At 41.8% G+C, this 13,087-nt stretch overlaps 2 protein-coding genes across 2 annotated transcripts in view; one reads left to right on the forward strand and one right to left on the reverse strand.

Annotated features, from left to right (window-relative positions):
- egfem1 (EGF-like and EMI domain containing 1) overlaps positions 1–13,087 on the reverse strand; it is a 56,650-nt gene that overhangs the window by 12,391 nt on the left and 31,172 nt on the right. Inside the window, exons 16-23 of the mRNA XM_069535010.1 lie at positions 12,695–12,823; positions 8,561–8,695; positions 7,988–8,122; positions 6,815–6,940; positions 6,095–6,226; positions 5,646–5,774; positions 5,352–5,483; positions 4,878–5,006 (exon numbers count right to left, since the gene is read on the reverse strand). Coding sequence (XP_069391111.1) covers positions 4,878–5,006; positions 5,352–5,483; positions 5,646–5,774; positions 6,095–6,226; positions 6,815–6,940; positions 7,988–8,122; positions 8,561–8,695; positions 12,695–12,823 — 1,047 coding nt within the window. The remainder of the gene's footprint in view (positions 1–4,877; positions 5,007–5,351; positions 5,484–5,645; positions 5,775–6,094; positions 6,227–6,814; positions 6,941–7,987; positions 8,123–8,560; positions 8,696–12,694; positions 12,824–13,087) is intronic.
- Positions 9,378–12,616, forward strand: LOC109634569 (EH domain-containing protein 2-like). The gene is made up of 6 exons (XM_020095158.2): positions 9,378–9,798; positions 9,919–10,095; positions 10,228–10,325; positions 10,712–11,124; positions 11,477–11,641; positions 11,741–12,616. The coding sequence occupies exons 1-6, from the start codon at positions 9,578–9,580 to the stop codon at positions 12,299–12,301; spliced, it is 1,635 nt and encodes a 544-aa protein (XP_019950717.1). The 5' UTR covers positions 9,378–9,577; the 3' UTR covers positions 12,302–12,616.

Here is a 13,087-nt window from a genome sequence, read left to right on the forward strand (position 1 = left end):
TCACATGTAAATATTGTCCGTAAGCACGACTCTGCCAGAGCAGGAAAGAATGACTCTGTTTATTTCATGGCCTTTTTTTGACGGCTCAATTTATCACCCAGGAGATCACGGCCCAGTTGAGCATTATAGTTGTGTTTTGCAATGATGGGATGTTACAGTGTACATTTACCTCGTTACTGTACTTAAGTATATTTTCATGTATCTGTTATCAATTTAAATGTTCAGTGTGTAGAATTTAGTGTCATCTAGTGGTGAAGTTGCATGTTGCAGCTGAATACCCTGCACCTCACCCTCCCCCTCCAAACATGACAGAGAACCTGTGGTAGCCTTCAGTTGTCTTAAGACTCAAAAGGTGTTTAGTTTGTCCAGTTTGGGCTACTGTAAAAAACATGGCAGCCTCTGTAGAGAGGACCCGCACCTTATGTAAATGTACAAATATATAAATATAAAAGGCTCATTCTAGGGTAAAGAAAACAACAATTTGTACAATTTAGATGATTAGACACTAGTGATCACTAGGATTTTTTATATTCAGTTTCTTCCCTCTCACCTGACATGAACCTTTAAGTAGATTGATTCTCAGGTACTTTTCACTTTTACTCCAGTACGCAGATATCTGTACTGTCTACACCTACATTTTTACGATGAGTTACATATACATATTGTTTTTTGTGTTTTTAAAAGAAATCAATAGAAGAGGGGAATTGGTTTAATGACCCGATCAGAGAGGTCAGGTAACATTAGACCCCGTCTACTGCAGCAGCAGCATTAGGGCACGGTCAGACAAGTTTATCCTCTCATTCACCTACTATATGTGTGAGCTATGAGGCAAATAAATCATTCACTTCTGGAGGCAGGGCAAATTGCAGTGTTACATTTGACCTGCCATATTTGCTTTACATTCACAAATGTGTGATCGGGCCAAGAAGAACCCCCCAAAATGGATTCAGAAGTGGTCACTTACCAATATATATGACAGAGTCTGTATTATCCTTATATTAAGCAAAATATACAGTGGGCACAGTTAATGATGTGATAGGCTATGAGGGAACAGGTTACACTCTACTTTAAATAATTCAAGTATATTTAAAAGCAAGTACTTATTTTTTTACTCAAGTAGTAAAGGTAACTTGGTACTTTTACTTAAGTCCATGTTTATCTATTTGTTTGTGCTTTTCCTTAAGTAAAAGGAAGGCACTGGCTCCCATGGAATTGTGATTGGCCCCTGAAGTGCTCCTGTTATTTCAATAGTATCATTATTATTAAAATATTAGTCACTTACTAACAATAAATACGACTCTTTCTTTTTATATATTTAATGATGTGTCTGCTCAAACAAATAGAGCCGTCAGTTAAGAAAATTGTGCATGGACATATAATTAGCCCCTCTGTGAAAACTGTGACCCCTTTACAGCCCCTGATTCAGAAAAATCCTTGATCCGTCACTGTACAGAAATGTGCTTTTAATGTGTTCTAAGTGCCACAGTGCTGCACTCAGGGTGTTTCCCTCTTTACAATCTATACATCATAGCTTCCTTCTCCTGCTCCAGTTGATGATGCCGTCCCCACTTCTACTTTTTTTCTGCCTCAAGGCCTCAAAAAAACGTATCTTTCCTCGCTCAGCAGTTACTGGCATGGCCATCGTCTTGTTCCCACGCTGACAGCATGACGTCTTCGCCTGCCTCTGTAGTGGTTAAGCTGCGACGTTATTAAAACTAGCCCACTGAGGATGCTGTCATCTTACCCCAGCTGTACATTAGATTTGTAGTAACGCTGAGGCCAAAAAAAACCCATGGGTTTGTTGTCTGTTGTTTATTATTATGATAGCAGTTGCTGACACCATGGCAACAAACTGTTGCTCTGATAAATCATGTATCTAGCGATGAAACAGAGGCTCGACCCGTCTCTGATGTTAGAATATAAACATGAAACATCTCACAGGGGTGATGTTCCCTTTAATGGCTTCTTTACACCAAGCGCTAATCAAATCAACATGTTACAGCACTTTTTTTAGTGCTGCGGCAAACGTACTGTACATAAAATTTTCAGGGACGATCCTGACACATCCCAATTGCAAAGTTGATTATTTGTTTATGCCAGCAGGGGGCGATGGGTTTCCATATTAACCACAGAGCATCAATCTGTCATCTGATATTAGCACTGTCTGCTGGTGTTTGTAAATGTGGACTCTTCCCCCAGAGCCTTTGTTTATAGGTAGGCACAGATGAGACGTTCCAACACATACACAAGCGCATACACACACACACACACACATGCTGTGCCATCGCTGAAAGACTCTCCAGACTAAATGAGCTCTTTAAGACAGGAGGATTATTTCCAGATCTCTGGTTGTGTAAGAGCCACTGCTGTCAGCCCATAAAGCAGGAAGAGGGACCACACAGCCGGAGAGAGCAGACCACAGAAACAGAGCAGAGAGAGAGAACGCAGAATAGCACATCCTGGTGCTATTCAGGGCGTGCAATGAAAGAGGTCAACACAACAACAACAAAACAATAAGCCAGCTTCCTCGTCAATATCGCAGCTGGTCCAACCCGGGTTCTTTTTTTTTTTACTGCTGTTTTGATGTAAACATCAAAGTTGTGGATCAGAACTGGAACAACAATCCAACGTTATTTGAAGAAGAGGTCTGGTGTGCAGGGACCCATGTCAGCATAATAACGACTCGACTGAAATGTTCAGCATCAGCCACAGTGAAACAAGGCTTTTTTTCACCATAGCAACCAGCTTTGAGAGTCCGGTGATTTTCATGAGCGACGAGATATAAGCCAGAGTGTGGATGAAAATTGCCCACGTAGGAGCAAACATTGAAAAGTCATTTGAGTTCTGCGAAACAGATGAAGTGGAGAGATCTGGTCCTTCTCACGGCGCAGGCCTCTTCCTGACTTCTCCTGAAGGAAGAGGCCCCAGCAGAAGACTGAGAAACGGGACACCTCTGTTTGAGGGGAAAAGGCCTTCAGCAAAACAGATTCTGGTCGGAGTGATAGCCCGCTCTTCCACAGCAATGTCCAATCAGAGTGACGTCTGCATCTTAGGCCATTAGAGTGTTATGACTAGGGATGTGAAGCTCTGTTCTAGAGTGACACGGCCGTGATTTACGATGCCCCTCGCGCAACAGAGGTGGTATGAATTTTCTGGGCCTGGTCGTACACTTACAGTAAATCTTACACTTTGTAATAACAGGAGGCCACTCAGAGTCAAAAGACTATAATCAAGAACAAATCTATTATACTGTTAAGACTCTTGCACTGTTGCCGTGTCTCACAGCTCAGGACAAACATCCTAATGATGAGAGGAATATTGGTTACATGAAGGGTTTGCTATGGCAAGCGCATGAAAAGACTCTGCAGCCTGTGAAATACTGCTCATCCATACCAGGACGACTAACACAACGTATATCTGGGGATTTGTGTGGTTTTTAAAATGTTTTTTGCTCATGATATTACACGGACAACCAGATGATTCATTGAATCTGCGTGAGGACTCAGTCAAACTTGGGCAGAGATGAAGAAAATCAAAAGAGCATCCTGTAGTGCCCTCTAGTGTATCAAAAAGATATTGTCACCTGTGTTGATTTGACTGGGAATGCTCAGTATGGATAACATAACAAAAATATATACTTTAACTGACACTGCGTGTGTTCAAACCTTTCACTGCTTCTGTATTTTGTGACACCAATGTGAAACTTAAATAAGGAAAAACAGGCAATTACAATTAGTTATTTAAGACTGGAAAGTATTTCTTCTTTTGTGAAACCAATGTTCAATACTCTAAAACATGAAGTTCACTACCAGCAGCAAATCCTCCAAACTGATAGCTGGAATGTTCAACATTTTTTCTTGAAAAATGCTACTTAAGCACAAACTGATTATCAGAATCCATGCTGATAAATTTCCTGTCAACTAAATGATTAACTATGAATTTGAGCTCTGACAAAATTCAAATCTAAATGAAATTGTAAAAAAAAAAAAAGCCATATCCATTCAACCATCCATACTGCTCATCGCAGGAGGGCTGGAGCCAATCCCAGCTGATATTGGGTGAGATGGGATGAACTCTGGACAAGTCACCAGTGTATCATAGGTCCAACATATAGAGACAAACAACTACCAATCATTCTCAAATTCACACCTACAGTCCAGTTATCATAACTAGCCTCTCTATGTCTTTGGACTGTGGGAGGAAGAGTACCTAAAGAAAACCCACACAGACACAGGGAGAACATGTAAACTCCACAGAGAAAGACTCTGTCCTGGACCTGGATTCAAACCAGAATCCTTTTTACCGTACAGCAAATGTAAAATTATATAAAAGATGCAGCGATGTCAAAGAGTTTTATATTTTCTTTGTTCAATGTGAACTGCAGCTGTGGAGTATTAGAAATCCTTCAATTCAGTGCTGATGATCCTTCATATCCACACCCTGTAAACACAACTGTGTTGTGTGGTGTCTTTCTGTTGCTTACTGGTGAAAAGTTCTGAGTTGAGAGCCTCTTCTCAGTTTGCCATGGATTGACAGAAAAATATAAACATTTCTGCTTCCCCTAACTGTGTAGTATTATACACATTACTACCACTTTATATGCTGGATGGATTATTAGCAAAACTATATATTCCTACAGTTTTATAATTGAGGTTTTTATTTATTGTATACTTGAAAGACTTTCAAAATATATCATGATGTAAATTGATCTTGAACTTTGTTGTTTACAGATTGACCAATGAAAAATCTATCAACTAAACTAGTTTTAAGGTTAAAATGACCCCAAACACACAAAATACACATCAGGATGGCTTCTGTTCTTTTCTAAGAAATGATACTGGAAGGAACACAAGTAACTTAAACAAAGGAAATCTTACTTTTTTCACAAGACGTGCCGGCGTATCCAGGAGAACATGTGCAGGCTCCACTCACATGGTCACAGTGGGCTCCATTGTGACACTGACACCACTGAGTACAGCCCTGCCCATAACTGCCATTCACACACTCTGTGGATGACAGTGATGTGGACATCACAACACAGAAAACGTATGATGGAAGGTTATCAAGATTATATTGTTTCTGAATAATTTTTTGCATCTTGAGTCTTGAATTTTTAACCGAAGTGCAGCCTGTTAGAAACCATTCAATGTCAGCGGATTGTGTGTTTTTTTATATACAGTCTAGGGTGTTAAGCTGTAGTGCTAAAAATGTTGTTTCTCATCCCACTTATAAAGTACATCACAGTTTCAGGAAATCAATCATCCAAGGAATTTCTTTCCATGAACTCAAGATGCTAAACCTGGAAACACCCCATGGTGGCAGCATTCACCAAAATAAGAAGGTTAACTTACTCTTTTCACAGTGGTCTCCAGTGAAGCCGGTCTCACACACACACTGACCGGTGACCGGGTCACAGCCCACAGATTTGTCCTGGCACTGACATTTAGTGGTGCACCCTTGGCCCCAGTAACCAGACTCACAGGCTGTGAAAGTCAGGAAGTGTTGCAGTGAAAGTTATGCACAATGTACTAATGATACATTTTTACCGAGCTAACCCATAACATGGCAATTTCCTTAAATATAATTTTAAAAATAAACAGGTGACATGAGGTTCAGTATATTTTCAGAGTAAGTGCAGTTCTCACATGTTGCACAGTCGTGGCCTGTTTTACCAGGAGGGCAGACACAGTGTCCAGTGTGTGGGTCACAGCGGGCGTCAGGGTGGCATGAACAGTGCATGAAGCAGCCTGCTCCATGGTAACCTGGAGGACACTCTGAACACAGCAGACATCCACAGGACACATACTTTAGCAATTATTCAAAAATAGTTAAATAAATATCTTCATTGGAAGCATACAGATTTGAATAATTAAGTTAATTATAATATAAAGATGGACAGCATGTTTCCACCTCATCCCACTATCCAGACATGAACCTAAAATATCCCGGATCGGACAATGCACTATAATGCATTTGGAACCAGATTCTGTGCAGTTGCAATGTGGGGACGGAGCCGTAGTAGCAAGGACACACTCGACTAATTAATAGTCAGTCTCAGTTGTCAATCACGATGTTTCACCTTCGTTTTACTCACTGTTCTGACAGAGGTCTCCCGTGAAGCCTGGTGTACAATCACAGCCTCCAGTCTGCTTGTTGCAGGAGCCTCCATTCTGGCAGCCAGGACAAGACGACTGGCACTTCAACCCCCAGAATCCATCAGGGCAGTCTGGGGAGCATCAAGTGTTTTTCAGATTAACTGAGCAATAATCCACTTATGTTAGTAACTTCGCTGTTAAGCCCTAAAGCTTCTTATGCCTAAATAATTTGAGAGAGGAATGCCTTAAAAAGGTCTGATGAAACAATTAACACTGGGCAAGTGAGCTTTAAAGCAAAGGACAAGTTTCTGATGGGTTTGGTTTAGAGAAGGACAACGGACAAAAAAACAATGGTGTCTTTGTGGCTAGAAATAATACTGCAAGCTGGTAGCGAGTCAGTGAGTTCAAACTGTCCCTCGACCCATGGTCCTCATCCTATAATCTGCAACACGATCAGGCTAAAATGTCCCAAAAGTCAGGAGACATATTGTGCTTTTATAATTTTCCCTTTGTGGCACATGGAGTATTATTGTACGTAAAAGGTCTACAAAGGTAGCCTTACAGAGTTTCAGACAGAGGCTGAAAAGAGGAGCTGCAGCAATGGACAGTATGAGGAAAATGATGTGTTTACTTAACCTTAGTGCATGAAAACCTAGTAGTAGCCCACATTGAAATCATGATCCTTAAAAGGACAATGAAATAAAGTCAACATACGGTACCTTCCTGACAGGAGTGTCCTTTCTTCCCAGGGGGACAGATGCACTCTCCAGTTAGAGGATCACACAGAGTTCCTCCACAGTCACAGGTTAGATGACAGTTTTGTCCATAGCTCCCAGCTTTGCAGGCTGGTAACGATACACAATAAAAACATGAAATAAAAAAGTGGAGATTACAACAGTCCAGTGTAAGACCAGAAAAACCACAAGATTACAGGATTACACAATATTGCACAAATGGGCTAAGGGAGAAATACAGAAGTGAAATGTTCACTCATTTACTGTTTATTTATTCAGCCTCTGCAGTAGTAACTCAAATAAATCACCTCTGTCATGACCTGGCCAGCAACTTTAGATCAGTACAAGTCAGAAAATTTGGAAGACTCTGTTTTATATTTTGAGATTGGCAAACTCTGCAAGCCTGGGCCTGGGCCGTGCATTAGTGCTGACACACTATAAATCAGTCATGTTATCTTAATCCGCTCCACGGAGACACAAAGTCACGTTTTATACCAAAGGCTCCGGAACGATATTTAGTACCACTTTAGATCAAAACACAGAGGGTTGAACTTTCCATCAACCAGCAGAGCAAACAGCCGGAGGACGCCCTGCTGCAGAGGAACACCTCATAATAACAGGAACACCTGCACTGACCAGGTGAGTTGAAAAGAAAGACTTTTCTTTCATTTCAATTACTAAATCCACTCAATCTATCAAAGGTAACAGAGAGTGAATAGAAGGAGAAAATAAAGGAGGATTTATTGGCGTTATGGTTAAAAAGAAAAAGATGGTGACAAAGGGGAAGAAATTGCAGGAACTCATCAATAACATTTTGTGTGATTGGTTTATCAGAAACATCTGCACAAGCATGAAGTATGCAAACAAAAACCCTGCATGCAGACACCGGTGTAAGTATGAAAGGTTATACTGTATGTATTCACAGTGGTGCTTTGACATATAACCACAAGAGAGCGCTGTGGAGTCAAGGTTGATGGAGGAGTTCTTGCTGTACATGAACACTTTGTCGGAAACATTTGAAAAAAAAATTTGATTTTATGGATGAAATATTTAAACATAAATTAGACTCTGCACTTCCTTATTTGTACAACAGCCCTTTTGTAGTTTGATGAACATAATGTTATTATAAAAGGGCATTACAGCAGCTTTTCATCTCACCGAGCTGACATCTATTTCCATGAAGTCCCGCAGGACAGCGCTGGCTGCACTCTCCGCTCCTGGGGTCACATGGTCCCCCACCTGGACAGTCACATGGCTGCTCACAGCCTGCACCGAAGAAGCCAGGATCACATTCTACAATAAGGGAACAGAAACAAACACACATGGAGCAAAAGAAGATTAATATAACAGACAATCTCAAACCAAACATTTTGCAAAACCATGGAGCGTTGTCAGAAACTTGATGATTCTGAAATCTCTGTGGATGATCTCAAGCTGCTTCTCTATATATTATATAGAGACCTATAGACCTTTACTGCATTTGTCAAAATACCCCCAAGTTTATCCCACCAGCCAAGGAGATTAACTAGGATCTTAATAAGGGGTTAGGGTTAGGGCTGTGGAATGGTCATTTCAGCAGTATGTCTATATCAGTTTTGGGCTGAAAAGTGCATGTTAGGCAGTTGATCTGAAATTGTTTTCTTTATTTAACTAGACTCAAATCTTAACCCTTTCATTCCTGAGGCCTTGGAAACTGATGAACGTGTTGGTGTCCTGGTGAAGCGTCCCTACCTTTCTCACACTCTGGGCCATGGTATGCAGCTTTACAGAAACAGCTCCCCGTTTTGGGGTCACAGCCAGAGGAATGTTCTTGAACACAGTCGCATTCCTTGGAACAGCCTGCGCCGTGCGTCCACCTGGGACAAGCTGAGGGCCGGACGGGATGGATCAGTTTAAAAACAGAACAAAAGAAAAGCAAAGTTATTGGTCTATTTACAGTGGAGAATGGTGTCAATAGGTTCTCACACAAATGCTGATCAAACAGCATGAAGGACTGTGTTGCTGCACTAAAATGACTTCATAAACGTTTCTTTAAAGTTAAGCAATACAATATTTGCTTGTAGGAGTGAGTTCATAAAGAAAAAATGTTGAAATATCGGATTACATTTTGTCAAACAAACACACCCTGCCACCGTGTTATCACAGTGCCAGACCTCCGCTAGTTAAAGTCATGTGAACGCAGACTCCTGTTTCACTTGATTTATAGAACATCATGCACAATTATGGTGCATCATTCATCTCTACTATATCAGTATAATCACAAATATAACTTGAGAGCAGGCCAGTTACTTGTGCAAATGCTTTCCTGCAAAGTTTGAGTTGTATAAATAATGATGGCGGCAACTTCATGGCCACTGTTTTTGGAGGTTTTCTGCAAATGCATCACATAAACAGACACATTGAAAAAATATACATTGAGTGTAACGCAAGACATTGGAAACTTAAACACTGCCATGTCTTCATTAAGTGCTTAAAACAAAAAGATTTTGCCAAGAGAGTCTCTACTCAGCAACAAAATGCTGAACTCCACTCCACCCTGTCCCTCTCCACATTGGCTTTATGTTAGGTGCAGCTGCAGGCTCTGGTTACACCCTCTCCACCCTTTCTATGTCCCGCTGCAGGATGGAGCAGACAGCTGTGAGAATCTGATAATATTCCTCGTGCACATTCCTCCGTCATTCGGTTTTTGGTCTTAGAAGGGTAAGCAGCCTCCATACTGAGACAATCGAGAGCAAAACAAAAGTCAAGATGTCCATCCGGAGGCTCAGGAGCAGCCCTAAAATGCTGGGAGATGTCAATATGGTGACAGAGGAGCTGAAGAACCTTTATTACAAGAGGCTGCTGCCGATAGAGAAATATTACGCCTTCCATCACTTCCACACGCCGAGCTATGAGGACGCAGACTTTGACAACAAGCCAATGGTGCTGGTGATGGGCCAGTACTCAACAGGAAAGACAACTTTTATCAGGTAAGATTGTGGACTCCCATGCTTCAGGCAACACAAAAATGCAGATTTCTTGCATTTTGTGCATGTGATTAACCCTGTGTTGGAACATGATGTGGTGCTCTACATTGTGTGTGTCTTCAGGTATCTCATAGAGCAAGATTTCCCTGGTAGCAGAGTTGGGCCAGAGCCGACCACTGACTGCTTCAGTGCTGTCATGTACGGAGAGGCGGAGGGAATCATCCCTGGGAATGCCCTCACAGTGGATCCGAAGAAGCCCTTCCGCAACCTCGGCCCTTTTGGAAATTCTTTTCTGAACAGGTGACTCAAAAAGACACAAAAGCAGATAGAGGAATGGGGGAGAGTAAGAGGAGTTCTATGTTATTTCTTGCAAAAGTCATCGATTATACTTTTGACTTCTCTCTTTTATTCACAAATATTTTTTCAATGCAGGTTTCAGTGCGTTCAGATGCCAAATCAAGTGCTTGAAAGCATCAGCATTATCGACACACCAGGGATATTAACTGCTGCTAAGAGAAAGCTGAGTAGAGGTGAGATACCTTGCTAATTTCCTTTTCAGTGGCAGAAGCTATTAATGGGCCTTAATGTCCTCATATTCAAGTTTTAGACAAGAGTTGGACAGCATCATTGTTGTCAGGGGGATTTAAATTCCTGAAAAGTGGAGTCATAGTGGAGGCAATAAAATAACAGGATTTCAGTCCAACATGTGAAGTCAGAAGCACAGCAAACAAAAGTAATGTGACACTAAAGTTGGGAGGAGACGAGCAGTAAGTAAAGGAGCTGCCATTGCTTTGTTTTATGGAGGAATTAATCTATGGGTGTAACTGAAATTACTCAAAACCAGTGAGAATCACTGTGATGTGTTTCTACAGTCAGTGCTGATGAAAACCCTGTGTTTTTGTTGCTACATCCCTAGGCTACGACTTCCCAGCAGTGCTGCGCTGGTTTGCGGAGCGTGTGGATCGAATCATCTTGCTCTTCGATGCACACAAACTTGAGTTCTCTGATGAGTTAACCCGGGCTTTTGGGTCTCTGTGTGGCTACGAGGACAAGCTGCGTGTGGTGCTCAACAAGGCCGACAGGGTGGACTCACAGCAGCTCATGAGAGTGTACGGCGCTCTCATGTGGTCGCTGGGGAAAGTGTTTCGGACCCCGGAGATCCTGCGGGTATACATCGGATCGTTCTGGTCGGAGCCCAGGCAGATATGCGACCACTACCAGCTGATAGAGCTGGAGGAGGAGGATCTTTTGACTGACATAAGGAACCTGCCGCGGAATGCTGCAGTACGAAAGCTGAATGACCTGGTGAAGAGGGCACGCTTAGTACGGGTAAGAGATGGTGTCCATCACATGTAGCAAAAATAGTTTTGGCTCCGATTTGGCAAACATCCTACATGTGGCCCGCATACCACATGAAAGGATGACACTTGGGCAGTCTGCTCCTCTTTGCCAGATCTGGGCCGCAAGTCAGCCATAGCAATACAGCATGTTAACCAAAGGTGGCCAGAATTTGATTTATGCTATTCGGGCCATATTCACCATTTACCACATCTTAGGTTCACATCCAGATTACCCCTCATCCTAGGGCAGTGCATGTTTGCCAAAAAAGGAATAAATGTTTAAAAATCCAGCTGCAGATTTGATGATCATGTGTCTCATTGGAGTTTTGCTACCTTCCCAGGCTCATGCACATATTATCAGCTATCTAAAACAGGAGATGCCGACCATTTTCTGCAAAGAAAGCAAGAAGCACAACCTGATTTATCAGCTTCCTGTGATTTTCACCAAGATCCAGCAACAGCATCGAGTCCCAGCTGGTGACTTTCCTGACTGCACCAAGATGCAGGTCAAACACCACGTTTTAATTGCTACCTTATTAACATATATGTTTTCATTTCCCTAAATATGTTCTGTGTGTCTTACATGTAACTGCATAAATCTACAGGAGAAACTTCTGGGTCACGATTTCTCAAAGTTCAAGACCCTGAAACCAAGTCTGATGGCCTCCCTAGATAAACTTCTGACTACCGACATAGCGAACCTGGTGCCTTTACTTCAACAGCAAGCAGTGAAGAAGAAGTCCCTCCCTGGTGTGTTGGACGGAGACTTTTTGGGAACGTTCCGGCCCGAGCATTACAAGAGAGATCCTTTCAAGGAGCTCCCCAGAGACGATGAAAGCAGTGAGGCAGATTTCGACGAGTGGATCGTGGAGAAGTACAAGCCCAAGTACGATGAGATTTTCTACAACCTCAGTCCAAATGCGGGCAAATTGAGCAGCAGCAAAGTGAAACAGTGGATGACAACCACACTCCTGCCGAACTCTGTGCTCGCTCACGTCTGGAGGCTGTCTGATGTGGATGGAGACGGCATGTTGGACAATGAGGAGTTTGCTTTAGCAGTCCACCTTATTGAGGGGAAACTGGAAGGCCACTGGCTGCCCCGAGAGCTTCCCTCTCACCTGGTGCCACCGTCAAAGCGGCTAAGTACAGCCAGCGAAGAAGAGTAAACAAGACATCGAGAGGAAGTGGAAGACTGAGGACATGTCTCCATTATATGTGAAATATCATTTTCTAAATCTAATCTAATCATAGGATCCATTTGTACGTTAATCAGCATGACACCAAAACATTAAGTTCATGTTTAATGGTTTTGGTCACTGCAAACGTTTTTAATGTCACATTTCACTTCAGAATTTGGCACAACATCAATACAGCAGTAATTCTAACCTTCAACCTGGAATTTTCCTTTAGGTTATATATATTTATAATCTTACGTAATAAAAATGTATCTCTTTTTAATGCAATTAAACTTATAAAGATGATTAGCCAGCATTATTATTAATTATTTGTGATAGCGTTATAATCATCATCATCATCATCAGGGTCATGTTGGTACTCACGCAGGTGGCAGAAACGACCATATAACCCTGGAGAACACAGACAGGCTCCAAACAGACGATGACAGTGTCCGTTGTTTGGGCAGTTACACTTTCTTCTACAGTGCCTCCCGAAATAACCTCTTGGGCAACCTGTGAACATGAATAATGACAGGAAACATATTCATAGTTCTGGTAGGATGCCTGCTTCAGTAAAACAAGCTCTACTGGAATAAAAGCACAGGATGACAGTTAAACAAGGTTGGGTAAAATAAAGGGCCTCAAAATTTCTAGCATAAAGTCACAATATGTTTTGCAAAGCATAACAATAATTCATAATTTTTTCTTTTTTTTTCTTTTTAAGAAAGTGGGTGTGTGTGTTTATGTCTGCTTAAAGTATGTATCTATAGAAGAAAG

The sequence above is a fragment of the Paralichthys olivaceus genome, chromosome 11 (genome assembly GCF_024713975.1).
Source record: "Paralichthys olivaceus isolate ysfri-2021 chromosome 11, ASM2471397v2, whole genome shotgun sequence".
Classification (NCBI taxonomy): Eukaryota; Metazoa; Chordata; class Actinopteri; order Pleuronectiformes; family Paralichthyidae; genus Paralichthys; species Paralichthys olivaceus.

What these genes read in the sequence shown, in the direction of transcription:
- LOC109634569 (XM_020095158.2), top strand. Translation starts at nt 9,578, where the DNA reads ATGTCCATCCGGAGGCTCAGGAGCAGCCCTAAAATGCTGGGAGATGTC. An exon ending in GGAAAGACAACTTTTATCAG is followed by an intron (nt 9,799 to 9,918) that starts GTAAGATTGTGG and finishes GTGTGTCTTCAG; the next exon opens with GTATCTCATAGAGCAAGATT. An exon ending in GGAAATTCTTTTCTGAACAG is followed by an intron (nt 10,096 to 10,227) that starts GTGACTCAAAAA and finishes TTTTCAATGCAG; the next exon opens with GTTTCAGTGCGTTCAGATGC.